Source organism: Amphiura filiformis, chromosome 19, assembly GCF_039555335.1.
Source record: "Amphiura filiformis chromosome 19, Afil_fr2py, whole genome shotgun sequence".
Taxonomy (NCBI): Eukaryota; Metazoa; Echinodermata; class Ophiuroidea; order Amphilepidida; family Amphiuridae; genus Amphiura; species Amphiura filiformis.
This window is the reverse complement of record NC_092646.1, coordinates 39,923,711-39,939,990: the sequence shown is the minus strand read 5'-3', so window position 1 is coordinate 39,939,990 and position 16,280 is coordinate 39,923,711. Positions and strand designations below refer to the sequence as shown.

Below are 16,280 nucleotides of genomic sequence, written 5' to 3'. Positions count from 1 at the left end.
AATTAAAATATCACATATATACTTTTATAGGTGCTGCGGTTCTTGAGTTACGTTGTAAAGGGGGCTGAAACAACAACACTTTTGTAAAACGTACATAACTCATGAACAACAATAAATTAAGCAAATTTGCAAAGTATACGATTTGTAGAATGAACTTTTCCAAAACATCAATGTGTTAATTTTCAATAATATATTGATCTAGATAATGAATATAGATTTTTAGGTTGCTTCGACCAACAATACCTCGTCTACCCTTAATATAATTCTAATCAAATGATTTCTCTTTGATTTGTCAACAGAGTATGCCAGGTGGACAAACGTACCCATGGGATATTGCAAAAATACCAGAAAATAAACCAAAGAACAGATACGCTAATATCATCGCTTGTAAGTTGAATTTATCAGGTTTTATCGTGGGTTCAAGTCAGGGGCTATTTTAACGTGTCTCACTTTCACGTTCGTGCCGAGATAAAATATTCGTGCAGTAACAATTAACAATCCGTGGCAATATTAATAGTAGACAATGGTAGAGCCTTTCTTACGGTCACATTCAGGTAAAAATGTCAATTTTTTTATTTTTGAAACGCACTCTACTTCATCAACACTTTTATCTCATTGCACGAACGTGACAGTGAGACACGTTAAAATAGCCCCTGGTTCAAGTGTAATTTGCTTTACTCAGTTTGTGACATGATCTGATACTATCAAACTAAAGGAGGCAATATTGAAAATCGTTTTTATTATTAGGGGGTGGGTCGGATCCGACATCGCCATTTTTGACGTCGCCATTTGATTAACACATAATCATGAAATCTTCTAACAATTCTAAATGTGTTATGTGATATCAAAGCAAAATTCTGTTATTCTAAAACCGTTACGGTTCGAGAAAGTATCCCGCTGTTAGCAAGTATGTTGTTTTTCAATTGTAACTGCTAACCTTCTATTTTGAACGGGCCGTGAGCCTTGTAGTTTCGTCAGCCTCGTACGTCACGTGTCTCGTATCTATATAATATCGCTCGTTTATTATTATAGCTAGGAATGACTCAAAAGCAAAAGCACATTAAACCAAGTGCGCTATTGCTGAAAACATTTACATACATAGAATATTATTCTGAATACAATACCAAATGTCCGATGTATGGTATTGTTTTTGCTCTCTGTTTGCCTGTTTATATATAATTGCCACCATTGGAGAACCATTTCATAACTTAAGGTATAAATCACTGAAAATAATGTAAATCTCTTCTTTTCTTCTGTTAATTAACTTTTCAGATGACCATTCTCGTGTTATATTAGAGCCTTATGATGATGTGCCTTATTCTGATTACATCAATGCAAACTATGTTGATGTAAGTACATAAAATGTTTGAACAGGTTTGAAAACGAAACAATGAAACACACCCTCTTCGTTTTAGAACTCTGTACCCTATTACCATATCAGCACGAAAATTATCCTCGCCATTGCCGAAATCAGCGCTATGCAGTTACAAACATCTCAAAAAAGTAACTAACCCCCCTTAAATAATGACCATTATTCAAAAATGGGCGTTTGTATTACAAATCTGTAAAATGCGTTGGAAGCATAATTTATTCCTGCACATTTTGACACCTCATTTGTAGCAATTGACTAAATATTGACGTCACAGCGTTCATTTAAACCAATGTAACCCAAGATTTGAAAGTTGCAGTAAATTGTATTGATTTTGTATTCGATATAATGGAAGGAAATCTGTGTAATGATATCTGAGTGTTTTTGTATTGTATGTAAGTGCAACTTTTGAAATCTAGACCTCACTACATTAAATTGACCGGTGTTTTATTGTTTTCTGGGCTATCGTATCAAACGAGGTGTCAAAATACTCAGAAATAAATTCCGCTTCCAACACATTTTACAGATTTGTAATACAATAGCTCCTTTTTGAATAATGACCATTATTTAAGGGGGCTTAGTTACTTTTTTGAGATGTTTAGATTACCGAAACATGCAGTAAAAATCCCAAAATCTAGTTTGATTAGATTTTCTGCTTATTCATTGTCTTCAACCAAAATCACCAGATGTAAGAACCACAATTAACCACTTAATTGCAAAGTGACAAACATTGGGCAGCATTGAGCCAATATAAGTCCCAGAACCTTCAAAACATTGGTTTTTGTTCGAAAGTTGAAATTCATATGTTGTTGTTTTATTACAGGGTTACAGATCACAAAATAAGTACATCGCATCTCAAGGGCCAAACCAGGCGTCTACTGTTGATTTCTGGCGAATGATGTGGCAAGAAAGAGTACCAAAAGTTATTATGCTTACTAACATTGTTGAAAATGGAAAGGTTTGTATAATTTTGAGTGTCTCTTCATACAAATTTTAAGATGTGAATACGAAATATCAATGCATTTTGTTAAGTAATGACCTGTTGCTTTCAAAATTACAAATAAGTTTCTCTCCATTTCCATACCAGGCTCAACTTAAAGGATGATTGCAGCCAATACTGATCATGATAATAAAATATCTGTATTCTTTCTTGTTGTCCTTTAAATGACTTAGACCTCCCAATGATAGAATATAAATTACAGATTGCTGAAATCCTTGTCCATGCTTAAATCCACAAATTTGGTCATCGGTATGATCAAGCATGGAATTGTCATAAGATTGATTCCTGATTGTTTCAGGAAAGGAAATGAAAGCAGTAATTGATTATAATAATAAAACAAACTTTGTTAAGCAAGGAATAACCTTGCTCTTTTTTCTGGAAAGGTAAACGTGTAAAATGCTTCTGTTTATATATTAAAATTTTAATCAACAGAAAAAGTGTGAGAAGTACTGGCCGAAAGGTGTGCAGCGTTATGGGGAACTCTTAGTGAATATGACAGAAGAGAAAGTCAACGAATACTATACAGAAAGAACGTTTTATATGGAAGATGTAAGAATGGATTGAGTTTTAGTAAGGCACAACATTATTTTTGGTCCTATAGCGCTATCGCTGCCCGAAGAGGTACCGATGACACTTTTTATCGTACCCTGAATATTTGTACAGTACCGTCGTTTTTTATTTAAATGAAAAACAATAGCACTATACAACTCTGAATTATTATGCTTGATACAATTTATTATATCTCCAGGGAGCGATGTTAAGAGTCATCGGTACCTAACCGGGCACCGATAGTTCTATAGGACCAAATTGAATGTGGTGCCTAATTTTATCTGGATAAAAATGCGTTAAAAACATTCGGTTGTCAGTTTTATATAAATTAAGGCTCATAACTTTAAATCAGCTACGGGAGAAATAATGTCGGGGTAGCAAAAGTACAGTATCAACATTAAGGGTGCTACTGAATTGCGTTTTGCCCACAGCTAATAGTTTCCAAGTAGCACCCTTATAAAAAGAGCTGTTATCGTAAAGGGAAATAGTAAACATTGGGTATGATATATCACCGCAAAATAAGCATAAAGTCGCAAGTTGGTAGTTTCGAAACGCCCTGGCTACTGCGTTGGTGTTCTTTGTTTCACACGCACCTGTTCAAGCCAGTAGTATGTCTGTATGTCCTTTGTGAATGGGGAATGATATACTACTGAATTGTACAGGTGCGCGGCAAACAAAGAACATCATCTCAGTCAGCCTGGATGTCTCGCAACTACCAACTTGCGACTTTATGCTCATTTCGTAGTAGCAGGTCACATATAACTAATAACGTTCAAACAAAAACAACATAATAATTTACCTTTGTCACGTTTTCGAAATACTGCTGCAAGCTGTCAAGATTTGACTATTGTAACCTGCTGTTCCAATTGATTTAAAAATAACCCTAATTGTTAGTAACATTTTTCAATGATTCTTTTTCTACGTAGGATTACATTGGTGAACAGCGTCAGGTGAAGCAGTTTCATTTCACAGCCTGGCCTGATATGGGTCTTCCAGAATCGCCAACACCGTTAATATCATTTGTACAAAAGACAAAGGAGTACCACATAGAAGCAATGCAGGATGGTCCAACGGTTGTACATTGCAGGTAAAAAAAGGCAAAAAAAGTAAATACAAAAGCCCACGGCAAGAAACTGACAAACACACAGATAAGAGAAAAGCAATACAATGCAAGGTTCAAATTTGACTCTGAATGACTCCCAGCACACTCCCAGAAAACACAGAAATATTCTTATAACGTTATAGACATGTTTATAAACACGATTTGGTTTTATTCAAAACGTTTTAATAACATTTAAATATCGGGTTATAAAAAAGTCACGAAAACGTTTTAAAACATCTTATACGGAAAAACACTACGACAACATTTCAACAAAAGTTGGGAAATGTTTTGTCAACTTTTATATAACATTATGTTAGAATGTTTTGAATCATTTTTCAAAAATGTTTTTGAAACATTATTAAACCCTTTAAAAACCCTTTAATATTAACCCGACAATAAAACGTATTATTTTCTGTACAGCGTTTTGTGTTTGTTGGACTCTGATTCCGAGACAAGTGCTAGCACGACTTGGAATTATCTAGTGTTGCTGGGAGTCATTTTGTTTCAAATTTGAACATGTAGAAATTAGAGTACTAATCATATTGTGGACAGGATTCTTTCTGGTAATCTATGTAATTATACAATTCGGGATGACAGTTTCGAAGCACATGATAAAGGTAGTCACGATTTTCTATAACTGCTGTCCTTTTTTCAGTGCTGGTGTAGGAAGGACAGGCACCTTCCTTGCAATAGACGCCATGTTGGATATGGCTGTTATAGATAAAAAGGTCAACGTACTTGATTATGTATACAGAATGCGGCAAAGAAGAATCAAAATGGTCCAGACACAGGTGGGTACAATGGAATGTCTTCTTTATGTGCTACAGAAAGCGGTGTAATAATCTGGCTTCGTAATACTATTGTGCTTGGGGTCAACAGGTCACGTATGTAAATTAACATGTTCTAATGTATCTGAAATAAGCAATATTTTGACGAATTCAGAGTCTTCCAACAGTGAAGCATGAACGAACATACAGCAGCAGTTATATTAAAGTTCATATCATGACAATCCATATGATAGAAAATTATAACTCTTGATCTCAATACAAATATTAAAGCCATATTATAACATTTCTGTAAAAATAGATTAGTATTTATTTTCCATAAAATGTTAGCTTTTACTGTCAGATATGTCCCCTTTTAATTTTGAGGCGAACAAGTGAGGTAAAGCAAAGACAATTGGAATTTACTATTAGCGCCCATGCATGTTACTCCCGCGATTGTAATACAGTACGATCCTGCGGATCCTCGGGGTGTGTGTGTATGTGTATCCCGCACGCCGTGTACGTACTGTACATACGTGTTCGACTAATATTTCCATCGTAATAATAAAACGCCGGTTCCATCGTTTTATTCAAAATCTCGGATTTTGACAAAACTACAGCACCTAAAGTCTTGATTTTTGCAAAGTATCTTTATTGACTCAAGTACATTACAATCGTGTAAAAAACAGAAATCTTTGAGGGCGTTCTCTTCAGCAAATGTTATAATATGGCTTTAACTTTCATGGTAACAACATCTGACAATTGCGGAGGTAAATATTTTTGTATTAAGATCAAGAGTTTAATCTTTTATAGTAACCAAAAGGAGCTTTTGTCCGTGTATCACAGAATGATAGCTCTGAAAAGAGCTGTTTATCTCATTGGACAAACGACCTCTGTGTGCTTTATATTGTTGCATATCATCGCGTGGTGTCACTGTTGTGTCACATATTGCATTGATGACGCCGTCACGCCAGACGCTATATTCTGCGCTGTAAATAGCTCTTAGCTTTCGCAGTAAGAATTGATACTATTCGATGTTGCATAATAATTTCATTAATCTTGATTTTTGTTTGCTATCTTGTCTTGCAGGATCAATACATGTTTATATATGAGGTTTTATTAGAAGCTCTCCTATGTGGTGACACCGTATTCCCATCAAATCAATTCTCAGACAGATACAGTTATTTAAAGCAGCCTAATCCATTCACAGATAAACCATACATAGAAGAGCAACTACGGGTAAGTAAGATTCAAATTTAGTGAATGGACTGAGCTTTCGATCCTAGCAAGGTCTTCATCAAAGGGTAAAGATCCTACTAGGATCGAGACCTCAGGTCATAAAGCAAATATGAAACATAGGCTATTTTGTGGATAAGCAGTTTCCAACAGTTTCTTTTAACTTGGTTTGTAAGATTGATGAAAGTATTTTTACTTCTACGGTCGTGCATATCATGGTGACTTTAGTTTTCTGTATGTAGCTTCTCCATAAATTGTTTGTCAAATATTTTATTATTGATATCGAAAATTTGAATAAAGATATTCGACGCCCAGCCTGTTCAGTGGTGTAGCTAGACAAGGTAGGCAAGATCTGTGAATTACCCGCCGCACTGCAAAGAGAGGAAAGGGAGAACAGAAGTAAATAAATAAGAAAAAACATGAAAATAAAGGAATGAATAAAGGATAAAAGAAGGGAAATGAAAATCCGAGAAAACGAAGTGAGAAAAGGTAAAGGATCAGACATGGCAGAATGAACTTTTGAAGTTTTGTATTTTGCACAGCCATCATAATAATAATAAAATTCATGTTTGATTTTTGACATTGTTGCTATTTTATCATTTGATTTGACATCTTGTCAGTCTGTATGTACAAAGTCACTACTAGTTCACCACAATCACCTACATAAAATCGATATCATACCTACAGTACTTTTTCGTGACAGATATGGTTTCCAAACAAATTCTTTCCCTGCCCTGAAATGAGTAGTTTACCGTTTTATCACACAGCCAAATGCAAGTCCAGCTTTCCAGAAAATGACCTTCGGCTGAGGTACTTAGTTGTAAAATGTTGGCAGTTGGCCATAGTATGCGTGAATGAGTTATTATTACCCAAGGTGTCAGCTAAAACTTTGGTAAAATAACACTGATTTATTAAGGCGTATTTAGCGTAATGAGATACACATTTTAACGTCACTATCTTTCACTTTCATTTCTATTAGGCATTGGACGTGATGTCCGTGATGCCGAACGAAGATAATGCAAGAGGCGGCAGAATGCCAGACAACATGGAGAAAAACCGATACCAACACTTAATACCAAGTAAGAACGCACAGAATTGCGTAATTATCATAGAGGGGAATTTGTTATATACATTACATTTATAGTAATAAGCATATTTTGGAAACAATAAATCATAATCTGAATAACATGTTGAAAGCAAGTAATACCTTCTGATAAAAAATTCAATACTTAAACGACAGGGTTATCGCTAGTTAGCATTGTTTTTAACTAAAATTGCATATCGGCTGTGAGTTTTTATAGGCCTACATGGTATATGGAAAGCATTTGATAACATTTAAGGGTGAACACCTGTATGTGCTTCCCCAGAAGGGTCTTATCAAATGTGATTTTCGTGACTTGAGAGCTTTCGGCACTTCAATACTTACATTTTCAAAGACAGCTATCTTTAGAGAAAACCCTAGGAGTCCAGTGAGATTTCGCCAAATTATGCAGACGAGATCACCCTATATCATGTATATAGGCCACATAGCTAACTTCAGTTCCCAAATACCTTTAACTGGTGTTTCTGAAAGGGAATACATTTTGAGAAGGTTAGCCAACTTTTTTATAAAGTCACGCACTGCTCATTTTGTAATAGACAATCAAATATCCATGCGTAAATTAGAACTAGATCAGGGCCTAATTGTTTGCTTTTGAGTTTTTTTCTAGTATATTTCTTCTAATTTCTTCCTGGAGCACGGTGGCCTAGCGGAACGGGCTCTGACTCATAATCGGAAGGTTGCGGGTTCGAGCCCCGGCGACGCCATCGTGTTGTGCCCTTGAGTAAAGCACTTTATCTCGATTACTCCTCTCCACCCAGGTGTTTAAATGGGTACTGGCATTCTTAAATGCTGGGAAGGTAACAGACTCGCTGTAGAGGAGGTGTAGCGATCCCCCTATAGCAACATTACATGGAGGAGTCTGGCCCAATCGCCAATAAAAGAGAGATGGGCACTCCGATCACTGTTTATACAGGATCGTCTCCTTTACCTTTCTTCTAATAACCATTCCATTTTCTAAGCACTAATTTTTGCCCGGAAGTTATTAGGGATTCGTATTTACAGGTGTGCCCTCTTAATATGATTATGTTATTCGATTATTTCAATTATTAAGATATTACCGACAAATATCATGCAAAATGTTGTATATTATTCCAGTTGACAAGTACCGACCGTACCTGATGACTCAATGGCAAGGCGAAACAAACTACATCAATGCTACATTCTTGGACGTATGTATTATCAATCATTTATCTATCTACTTCAAATTTCATGCAGCATTTCTATACTTAAGTTAAATGGGCCGATATTAGACACAGGAGGAACCCCACAGGAAGAAATTCTACCAATTCATATACTAAAATTGGATTTATTATGGAAATAACGTTCAAGATTAAGTTTGGGTTATGAACATGATTAAAGTGGCCTATTGAACATAACAGCCTACCAGAGTATAAAACCCTTTCACATCAGTTTTAGTCACATATTCAAGCTGTGAAAAAAATACTAATAATTCTAGCAAAATAAGATTTACCTATAAATATAATTTCAAGTGGTTAAGCAGAGGGCCTCGCAAACCTGAGGTTCCAGGTTCGATTCCCAGGCTAGACCATTTTTCCTGTTTCCTCCTTTAAAATTCTTTTGAAATCTTAGGAAATGGATAAATTCTCATTGAAATACTAATATATTCTCTTTCATATTTTTTCAATGTGTTCAGGCATACAGGAAGAAAGACGGCTTTTTGGCAACTCAGATGCCTTTACCAACAACATTGTTAGATTTCTGGAGGATGATATATGACTATAGGTCAGATGTCATTGTCATGCTCAACCGGATGGATCTTGAAGACAGTGTAAGTAACTCGGTTTTTGACTTGGTTTGTTTGTTTGTTTTCATGATGATCAAGAAACATTTCTATTGAGAGAAATGTTAAGATTTACTTGGGTGTAGCGACATTTGTTCTAAAAAGCACTATGTAAAAAAAATATCCTTCGGGTTCTGAAAAAAGCAAGGCAAAAGCTAAGTACATGTAAACTGGTATACAATTGTTGCAGTGGAAATGGTGGTCTTCCCTTACATGCGACGGTTACAGGGGTGTAGCTAGAATTTCTAGTTTTGGTGTTGATTTTATGAGAAAGTGGACCTTGCACCGATACAATAAAAAAAACAACAACAAAAAAAACACACAAAAACCCCACCAAAAACCAAAACAAAAACAAAACAAAAGACAAACAAAAACAAAAACGGATTTTCCCTGTAAACCCATTACCTTAAATATATAATAGCCCATGTGATATTAGGGTCCACACCCTCTGCCCACGATATCGTTAAGTTTATAATAACGTGATACGGGAAGGACTAACTTTGATTCGACATAATGCAAAATACGAACGATTTATGGTCAATAACAACTCTACGGGACCAGAGAATTTTCTATTAAAATACAACGACATCACTAGTAAACACGTCGACTATTCTAACTATTAAGTGACTTTTTCTCTTATTTTAGTCCTGTGCTCAGTACTGGCCTGACAGTGGATCAGTAGAATATGGCCCATTCCATATTGAGCTGATGAGCGCTGAAGAATGCGGCGAGACCATAGTAAGGACACTGAAATTGAAACACCCACAGAACAAGGTAAGAAATTGACTTCGCTGTTACTTGCGCAAGCTTGGGTGTTCCCAAAATTCGTTACAGGTTGCTATGCAAGTCATGCCATGAACATGGCATGTTCATGCCATGAACAGGGCAAGACATTCCGATTCTTTTGTTTGGTATATGGCATGAAAATCCTCTATCGAGGATTCATGGGTGGTTAATTTTGAACCCATTAAAATTGTAATTGACGCCATTGAATAAAGAATTAATGGGCATGGAAGTAGAGAAAATTTGACATTGACTGCGATTCATGCCCATGAGTTACCCATGAACATGCACTGAACATGTCATGGCTCTGACTAAACGCATAACAAAAAAAAGCATGCAAGGGCATGAATATTCATGTGTGAACATGAACAACCCATCAAAAATTTCAATTTCACGAAAATTCATGCCCGTTGCTAGCGAAAATAGGTCATGTTCTTGGCATGTTCATGGGCATGACTCATGCCTAAAGTTTTGCCTATAGGTTGGGTCGTACTCTAGCTCATAATATGAACAACAGAAATATGCATTCGATACAGATCAGACCTCCGTCAGATATACATAGAGTCTCTGGTAGTAATGTTTAGTAATAGAAATTTAGATAAAAAACAGTGTCAACAAATTCATGTACGTGGGCAAGTCATGTGTCATCGGGAATCTCAAAATGAAATGATAGATCTTAGATGGAGACATGTCTCTGTATCAATCCGGACTTGGACATGTCTTGCACACATGACTTGTAAACACGTGTAGATCTATGACTGTATGGACTCGTGATGTGTCTTTCTTTAAACTAACTCAATAAAACATATGGTAAAACAGTATCATGTTTTTTAAAAAATTCTATCAATATGTTTCTTGCTATATTGGAGACAAAAGAGCTATCAAGGCAATACTATACTTATTATAGCCTCTCTTTTTTTGTTTGTTGTTGTTTTTTGTTTGTTTGTTTTTGCTTCTCGATTTATTTTTATTCTGATCTCTGCAAGTCTTATCCACCTACTTCTGCTCAGGCGGCCTTGCTGACTTGACTGTAACCAGAGAAATTGCTGATCCCTATTTTTATCATAACTACTCTCAACAACTACAAGTTCTCAATCTATTTTAGTTTCAGGTCCCTTAGTGATCTTTCTAGCTATTGGGGTAGCTCCCCCTGCCCCCATTGGCTAAACTCTTGAGATGTACCATCACCACATCATTACAAAAATAACTAACCTTTCATTTTTCTATCAGGATTCACGTATAATACATCAATACCAGTACCTTGGTTGGCCTGAGCGTGAAACCTTCCCGGCATCACCGTCGTCGTTACTTGCATTGACTGAGTTGGTAGAGTCAGGGCGACGAAGTGGAGGAGATGGTCCGACCACCGTACATTGCATGTGAGTATACAAGATGGGTAATGGTTTTCCTTGTATAGCTCTGGTTATTCACGCTACGCAATTACGTCAAATCAAAACACGGTTACGGTTCGCTATCTCTAAGGTTCGCTATCTCTAAGGTTCGCTATCTCTAAGGTTCGTTATCACTAATTACGAAAAAGGTTCGCTATACCTAAGGTTCGATATCACTAATTTTGAAAAAGGTTCGGTAATTCTAAGGTTCGATATCACTAATTTTAAATAAGGTTCGCTATCTCTAATTTTAAATAAGGTCCGCTATCACTAATTTATTGAAGGTTCGCTATCTCTAAGGTTCGCTATCACTAATTTAAAATAAGTTCCGCTATCTCTAATTTTAACAATCCCGGTATCCCTAAGGTTCGCTATCTCTAATTTTAAATAAGGTCCGCTATCTATAAGGTTCGCTATCTCTAAGGTTCGCTATCTATTAGTGATAGCGAACCTTATTTTAAATTAGTGATAACGAACCTTATTTATAATTAGTGATATCGAACCTTAGAACTAGCGAACCTTATTCTAAATTAGTGATATCGAACCTTAGAAGTAGCGGACCTTTTTTTAGGTATAGCGAACCCTTTTCTCTATTAGAGATAGCGGGATTCTGATATCCATAGACTTTACACGTTAGTGATAGCGAACCTTAGAGATAGCGAACCTTAGAGATAGCGGACCTTAGAGATAGCGGGATGTCACCCAAAACACATAAACTGTGATCAGTGGCGTAGCCTGCAGTACCTTTTCAAAGAGCGGGTAAGCATGGTAAGGGAGGGGAAGGCAAACAGGGGCAGCTTTACCCTTTGCCCCCTCCCTCCCCGTCTACGCCACTGACTGAGATACAAGAGCGCAGCTCCTCCCCGGGAGCTCCTATCAGCAATAAACTAGTCAATGTCACTTTGTCGAAATGGAATCTTGAACCTGTGTCCAAACAAAAGTTGTAACTTTCGCATAACTTAATTGTTTTAAATTTTTTTAAGGGATGGTGTGAGTCGATGTGGCCTTGTTTGTGCAATCCTAATGGCTCTATCGAAATTGAAGCAAGAAAGCAACGTAGATGTATTCCACGCTGTTAAGAAGCTACGGAAAGCACGAGCTGGAATGGTATCAAGTCAGGTAAGATAACCTTCCGTAGTGATACATCATTTTAAATGTAAAAAGTTGGGACGATCATATTGATCTGCGTGCTGGCCATAGGCTTCAACATAAAAAGCCCAAGGTTTGCGATATTTTCTCAAAATTTAAAGAGCTATCTTAAGAACCACTGAACCAATACTAGGCTTGTTTGTACTCATTTTATTGGTCATGAAAATTTACAATTCTAAAATTTTTGAATTAAAAAAACTGGGACTTGCTCGTCTGCAGTGGACACCAAGCAGCGAGAGAGTTGTGCAGGCAAATGTTTGGCGTCCCCATTATACAATACCGACATCATGGACATCGAATTAAGCATAACAATTTATTATTATGAGGTGACGATACAAAAACATATAACATAACAATAGAGGTCAAATAAATACATTTTATCTTCAGTCTCAGACTACACGTTATTCCTTAATGACCTTTGACCCAAAATCAGGTACCACCCCATAGTCATCTTGATTTTGTGTCTGTTTTCAGGAGCATTACGTGTATTGTTACAACACAATGTTAACATATTTGGAGTCGAATCAAGTCTACGAGAACTACAAGTGAGGTGTATACAAACCATAAACTGAACAGGCATTCAGTTTGAAGAGGAGCTTCAGTAGATACACACGAAAATATGGACATTTCTGATATATTTTACTCTAAACGAAAGCAGGCTTATTTGTATCGTCATGAATAATAAACCCGGTGCACCTGGCGGTGGTGAGATGTTGCTCTAAAATTGCCTGCTTACAAGGAACGCTTTTAGACCGCGTTATCTTTTCATGTGATTGACTAAATATTTCACTGAAAGTGTTATAAAAACGAAAAGGATGGTATTGACAGCGACCAATGCCAATACTTGTTGTTTGCCCGTATTGGGCCAATTACTGTCGTTCACAATAATTAGAGCGCCAGATTTTAAACTTGTCCAGATATGTGACGTGTCATGTCAAAAGGAGACACTTTTGGGCAGGATCGTAAATGGAGAAATAACCAAAAAACAAAAATCGGCCGAGTGATTTTTTCACAATTTGGGTTTGTTGCGAATTTGTGATATTATTAATGTTAAAAATATCGCCTGATAGTTTCAGACCGGAATATAACTGGCATATTGTATTTTATGAGACATTTGTCAAGTTAATTCCTACTTTCAACATTGTCAATAATATTTTTAAAGGCCGATATCTCAATTTCCAATTTTATAATACCATAATTTCCGAACTCAATATCTTCGCTTAGGAATGTCCGATTTCATTGGGGAAAACGGAGTTGTGGTGCAAAATATCTCTATATTTAAGATATGTAAAAACCTTAAAATTCAGAACCTGCCCAAAAGTGTCTCCTTTTGACATGACACGTCACATATGTTGTCTATTTAAGTTGCCTTGAACCGGGACCTGTTGCTCCAGAGTAACCCCTTAGCCACTGGGCCAGGCTGCTCTCTGATGTTCTTATCATTCAAGCTTTGTTCTAAGAGTAATTCGGTGCAATTTGCCTTACAATGCTAAGACTTACAGGTTAACACCCGGGCAGCTAATGCAACAACATATTTTATGTTTTATTTCAAATTATTGAAAATGTATGCGTATTTTGTTTAATTCGATGCCATCGAGTATTATTGTATGCATTTTGTTAATTTATAGTTGCTATAAGGGCAGGCCCCTGCAGCATCATCTTCAGCATTTTTTTGTTCATTTCAAGTAAACTGAAAATAAAGTGAAAGTGTTTATTGTAAGAGAAGTGTGAAATTTATTGCGTTAGATCTAGACTTCCAGATACAAGCGATTTGCGATACTTCAAAACTGATGGAGGTAAAAGAAAGTCATGAGTTATATAACCCGTCATTAATCTAAACCTTATGCTTAAAAAGCTTATGTTTTGACGATTTGATCGATACAATCGTGTGCAGCATCTTGTATGATGCCACATTTGCTACAAAAGCTCTGAATTGACAAACATTGATACCAGTATGAAATTTGGTGAATCACAGAGCGTGACTATGACATACACCGATACGACCCAGAGGATGATTTAAGCACTACCCATCACGCCACTGTGTTGACTTGCGGTTAGCACAGCTGTGTGAGTAAACATGACACCACTGCTCGCACACTGCATAGACGTGCATGGTGAAATTTGAATTTGGACTGATATATTTACAATAAAAACCCATTTATGCATACATCACTTTTGTTCTGAAATCGACCAAGTAATAATGACACACACACAATTCTTAAACAACATCTTTTGCACAGATTTCAATGGGATTTGAAAAGTAAAGTGGCAGTTGAAACTCTAGTGATAACACTTTTGCAGTGCATGATGGGGCTTCCTTAAATCATCCTCTGGATACGACCGCTAGGTAAAATATATCGCATCTTCCCCGCATATATACAGCAAACTCATTCTAACAATCCATGCGTTTTAAATTAACAATTGAATAAACCGGGCACTTGGGATAGTCGTCGACAGGGGATCGTTGCGGGCAAGCATTTCAAATACTGGTATATCAATCTTTGTCAATTTAGAGTTGTTTGTCGCAAATGCGCTACCAAATTGGAACTAACAAGATGCTGCACACGACAATCAACCAAATTGTCACAGCATAAGCATGTTTATATTTATGTCGAGTTATGTAAGTGAGGAGTTACTTTTTGCCTTTGAGCATTGCTTCAACACGACCTTTTTATAACCATTGTTAACTTTTTACTTTCGTAAATGTTAGCCACCTATAGTAATTTGTATAACTAGATTTCGCGATTCTTGGATTGTGCAGTTTTCAAATAATACTGCTATGACTATTTTAGCAGTCCTAAACTGGCATCACAGATATTTGTTCGAAGAATGCCCCTTTTAATAGCTCAGTTTCTTTCTCCTTTTTCTTTCTCTCTGTCTGTTCGGGTTTCTTTTTGTTGTTATCTTCATTTTTTTTCGTTTTTATTCTTATATGTTTCTTTCATTCTCCCTTTCTTATTATTTCTTTTCTTTCTTCCCTTTTTTCTTTTTGTTCCGAGCCACATATGACAACTTTAAAAATGAATTACTAAGTAATTTTGATATAACCCTACTATACACTTTGAACATTCTAAGAAATAAATGATTATCGGCTTCCTGTATGTTTTAATGTACATATAACCCTCAATTAGAGAAAAGTGTTCTTGAAATTGAAAGAATCCCAAGATCCCTTTCTATCCTTTGCAGAAACCTTTTCAGGTATGTAATGATCATAAGTTTAAACTGCCTTTCAGCAGGTTAAGCACTACAAATTCATCTTACCTTTTAAAGTAATGTTTGATGCGTGATACACATCTTTATCGTGTTCATCAGAAGAAGTCCTATGATCATAATGTTGTGTTGTGGCCCTTGTGCTGAACATTAAAGATGACAACTCCAGTCCCTGAATCGCGATTTAGTTGGCGATTTGTTCTTGATTTGTGCCACACATCGAAACTTCACAGTTGAATTTATTGAGCTCACGGAAAGTCAGTTAAAACCTTTAGAAATGTGTTTATCCCAGTGTTTATCACGTATTACGTATGAACAATGGTTCTTTTGGGCATGTCCAGATCCATTTTAGGTTCTTTGTAACCATTTAAGGTAGTACATATAAACCGAAGTCATACACCTTGAGGCAGACCTGTTGAATTTGGACTAAACGGTTCACTCTGTTTGAAACCAATAGCCCTACGATTAGGCCAAAAAAGTGTTTGTTTGCCCAGACATGGGGTAGAAAGGGTCGGTAGGACGATTTCCTTTTTTTTGTCTTAGATCTGTACACGTGTTGCAGCAAGTGGGGTAAGAGAAAATATACGACATTCAGCCTTACATTTTGTACTTGTGTCAAACTTTAATGTATTTCAACCTTACCATATAAAGTTGAATCTCTATTGCAACAAAATCTTGATAAAGAGTCAGTATAAATGCATGCTTGTTGCAAGGGTAACTGGCTGGAAGCCTGTAGTACAGAATTTCAGACCATACTTGTCATGCTTGGTTCTCTATATTGATGTTGATTGATGGTAAAATATCGCTGGGGAGGGCTAAATGGC

At 36.4% G+C, this 16,280-nt stretch overlaps 1 protein-coding gene across 1 annotated transcript in view; it reads left to right on the top strand.

The window, feature by feature from the left end:
* The window catches only part of LOC140141291 (receptor-type tyrosine-protein phosphatase F-like), a 122,354-nt gene extending 108,096 nt beyond the window's left edge, over window positions 1-14,258 (top strand). The window contains exons 34-47 of the mRNA XM_072163116.1: window positions 300-387; window positions 1,273-1,349; window positions 2,193-2,327; window positions 2,802-2,918; window positions 3,845-4,005; window positions 4,676-4,811; window positions 5,874-6,023; window positions 7,000-7,099; window positions 8,218-8,291; window positions 8,777-8,911; window positions 9,569-9,697; window positions 10,937-11,085; window positions 12,081-12,216; window positions 12,721-14,258. Of these exons, the coding sequence (XP_072019217.1) occupies window positions 300-387; window positions 1,273-1,349; window positions 2,193-2,327; window positions 2,802-2,918; window positions 3,845-4,005; window positions 4,676-4,811; window positions 5,874-6,023; window positions 7,000-7,099; window positions 8,218-8,291; window positions 8,777-8,911; window positions 9,569-9,697; window positions 10,937-11,085; window positions 12,081-12,216; window positions 12,721-12,795 (1,662 nt within the window). The 3' untranslated portion in view covers window positions 12,796-14,258. The remainder of the gene's footprint in view (window positions 1-299; window positions 388-1,272; window positions 1,350-2,192; window positions 2,328-2,801; window positions 2,919-3,844; window positions 4,006-4,675; window positions 4,812-5,873; window positions 6,024-6,999; window positions 7,100-8,217; window positions 8,292-8,776; window positions 8,912-9,568; window positions 9,698-10,936; window positions 11,086-12,080; window positions 12,217-12,720) is intronic.
* The last annotated feature ends 2,022 nt before the right edge of the window (window positions 14,259-16,280 follow it).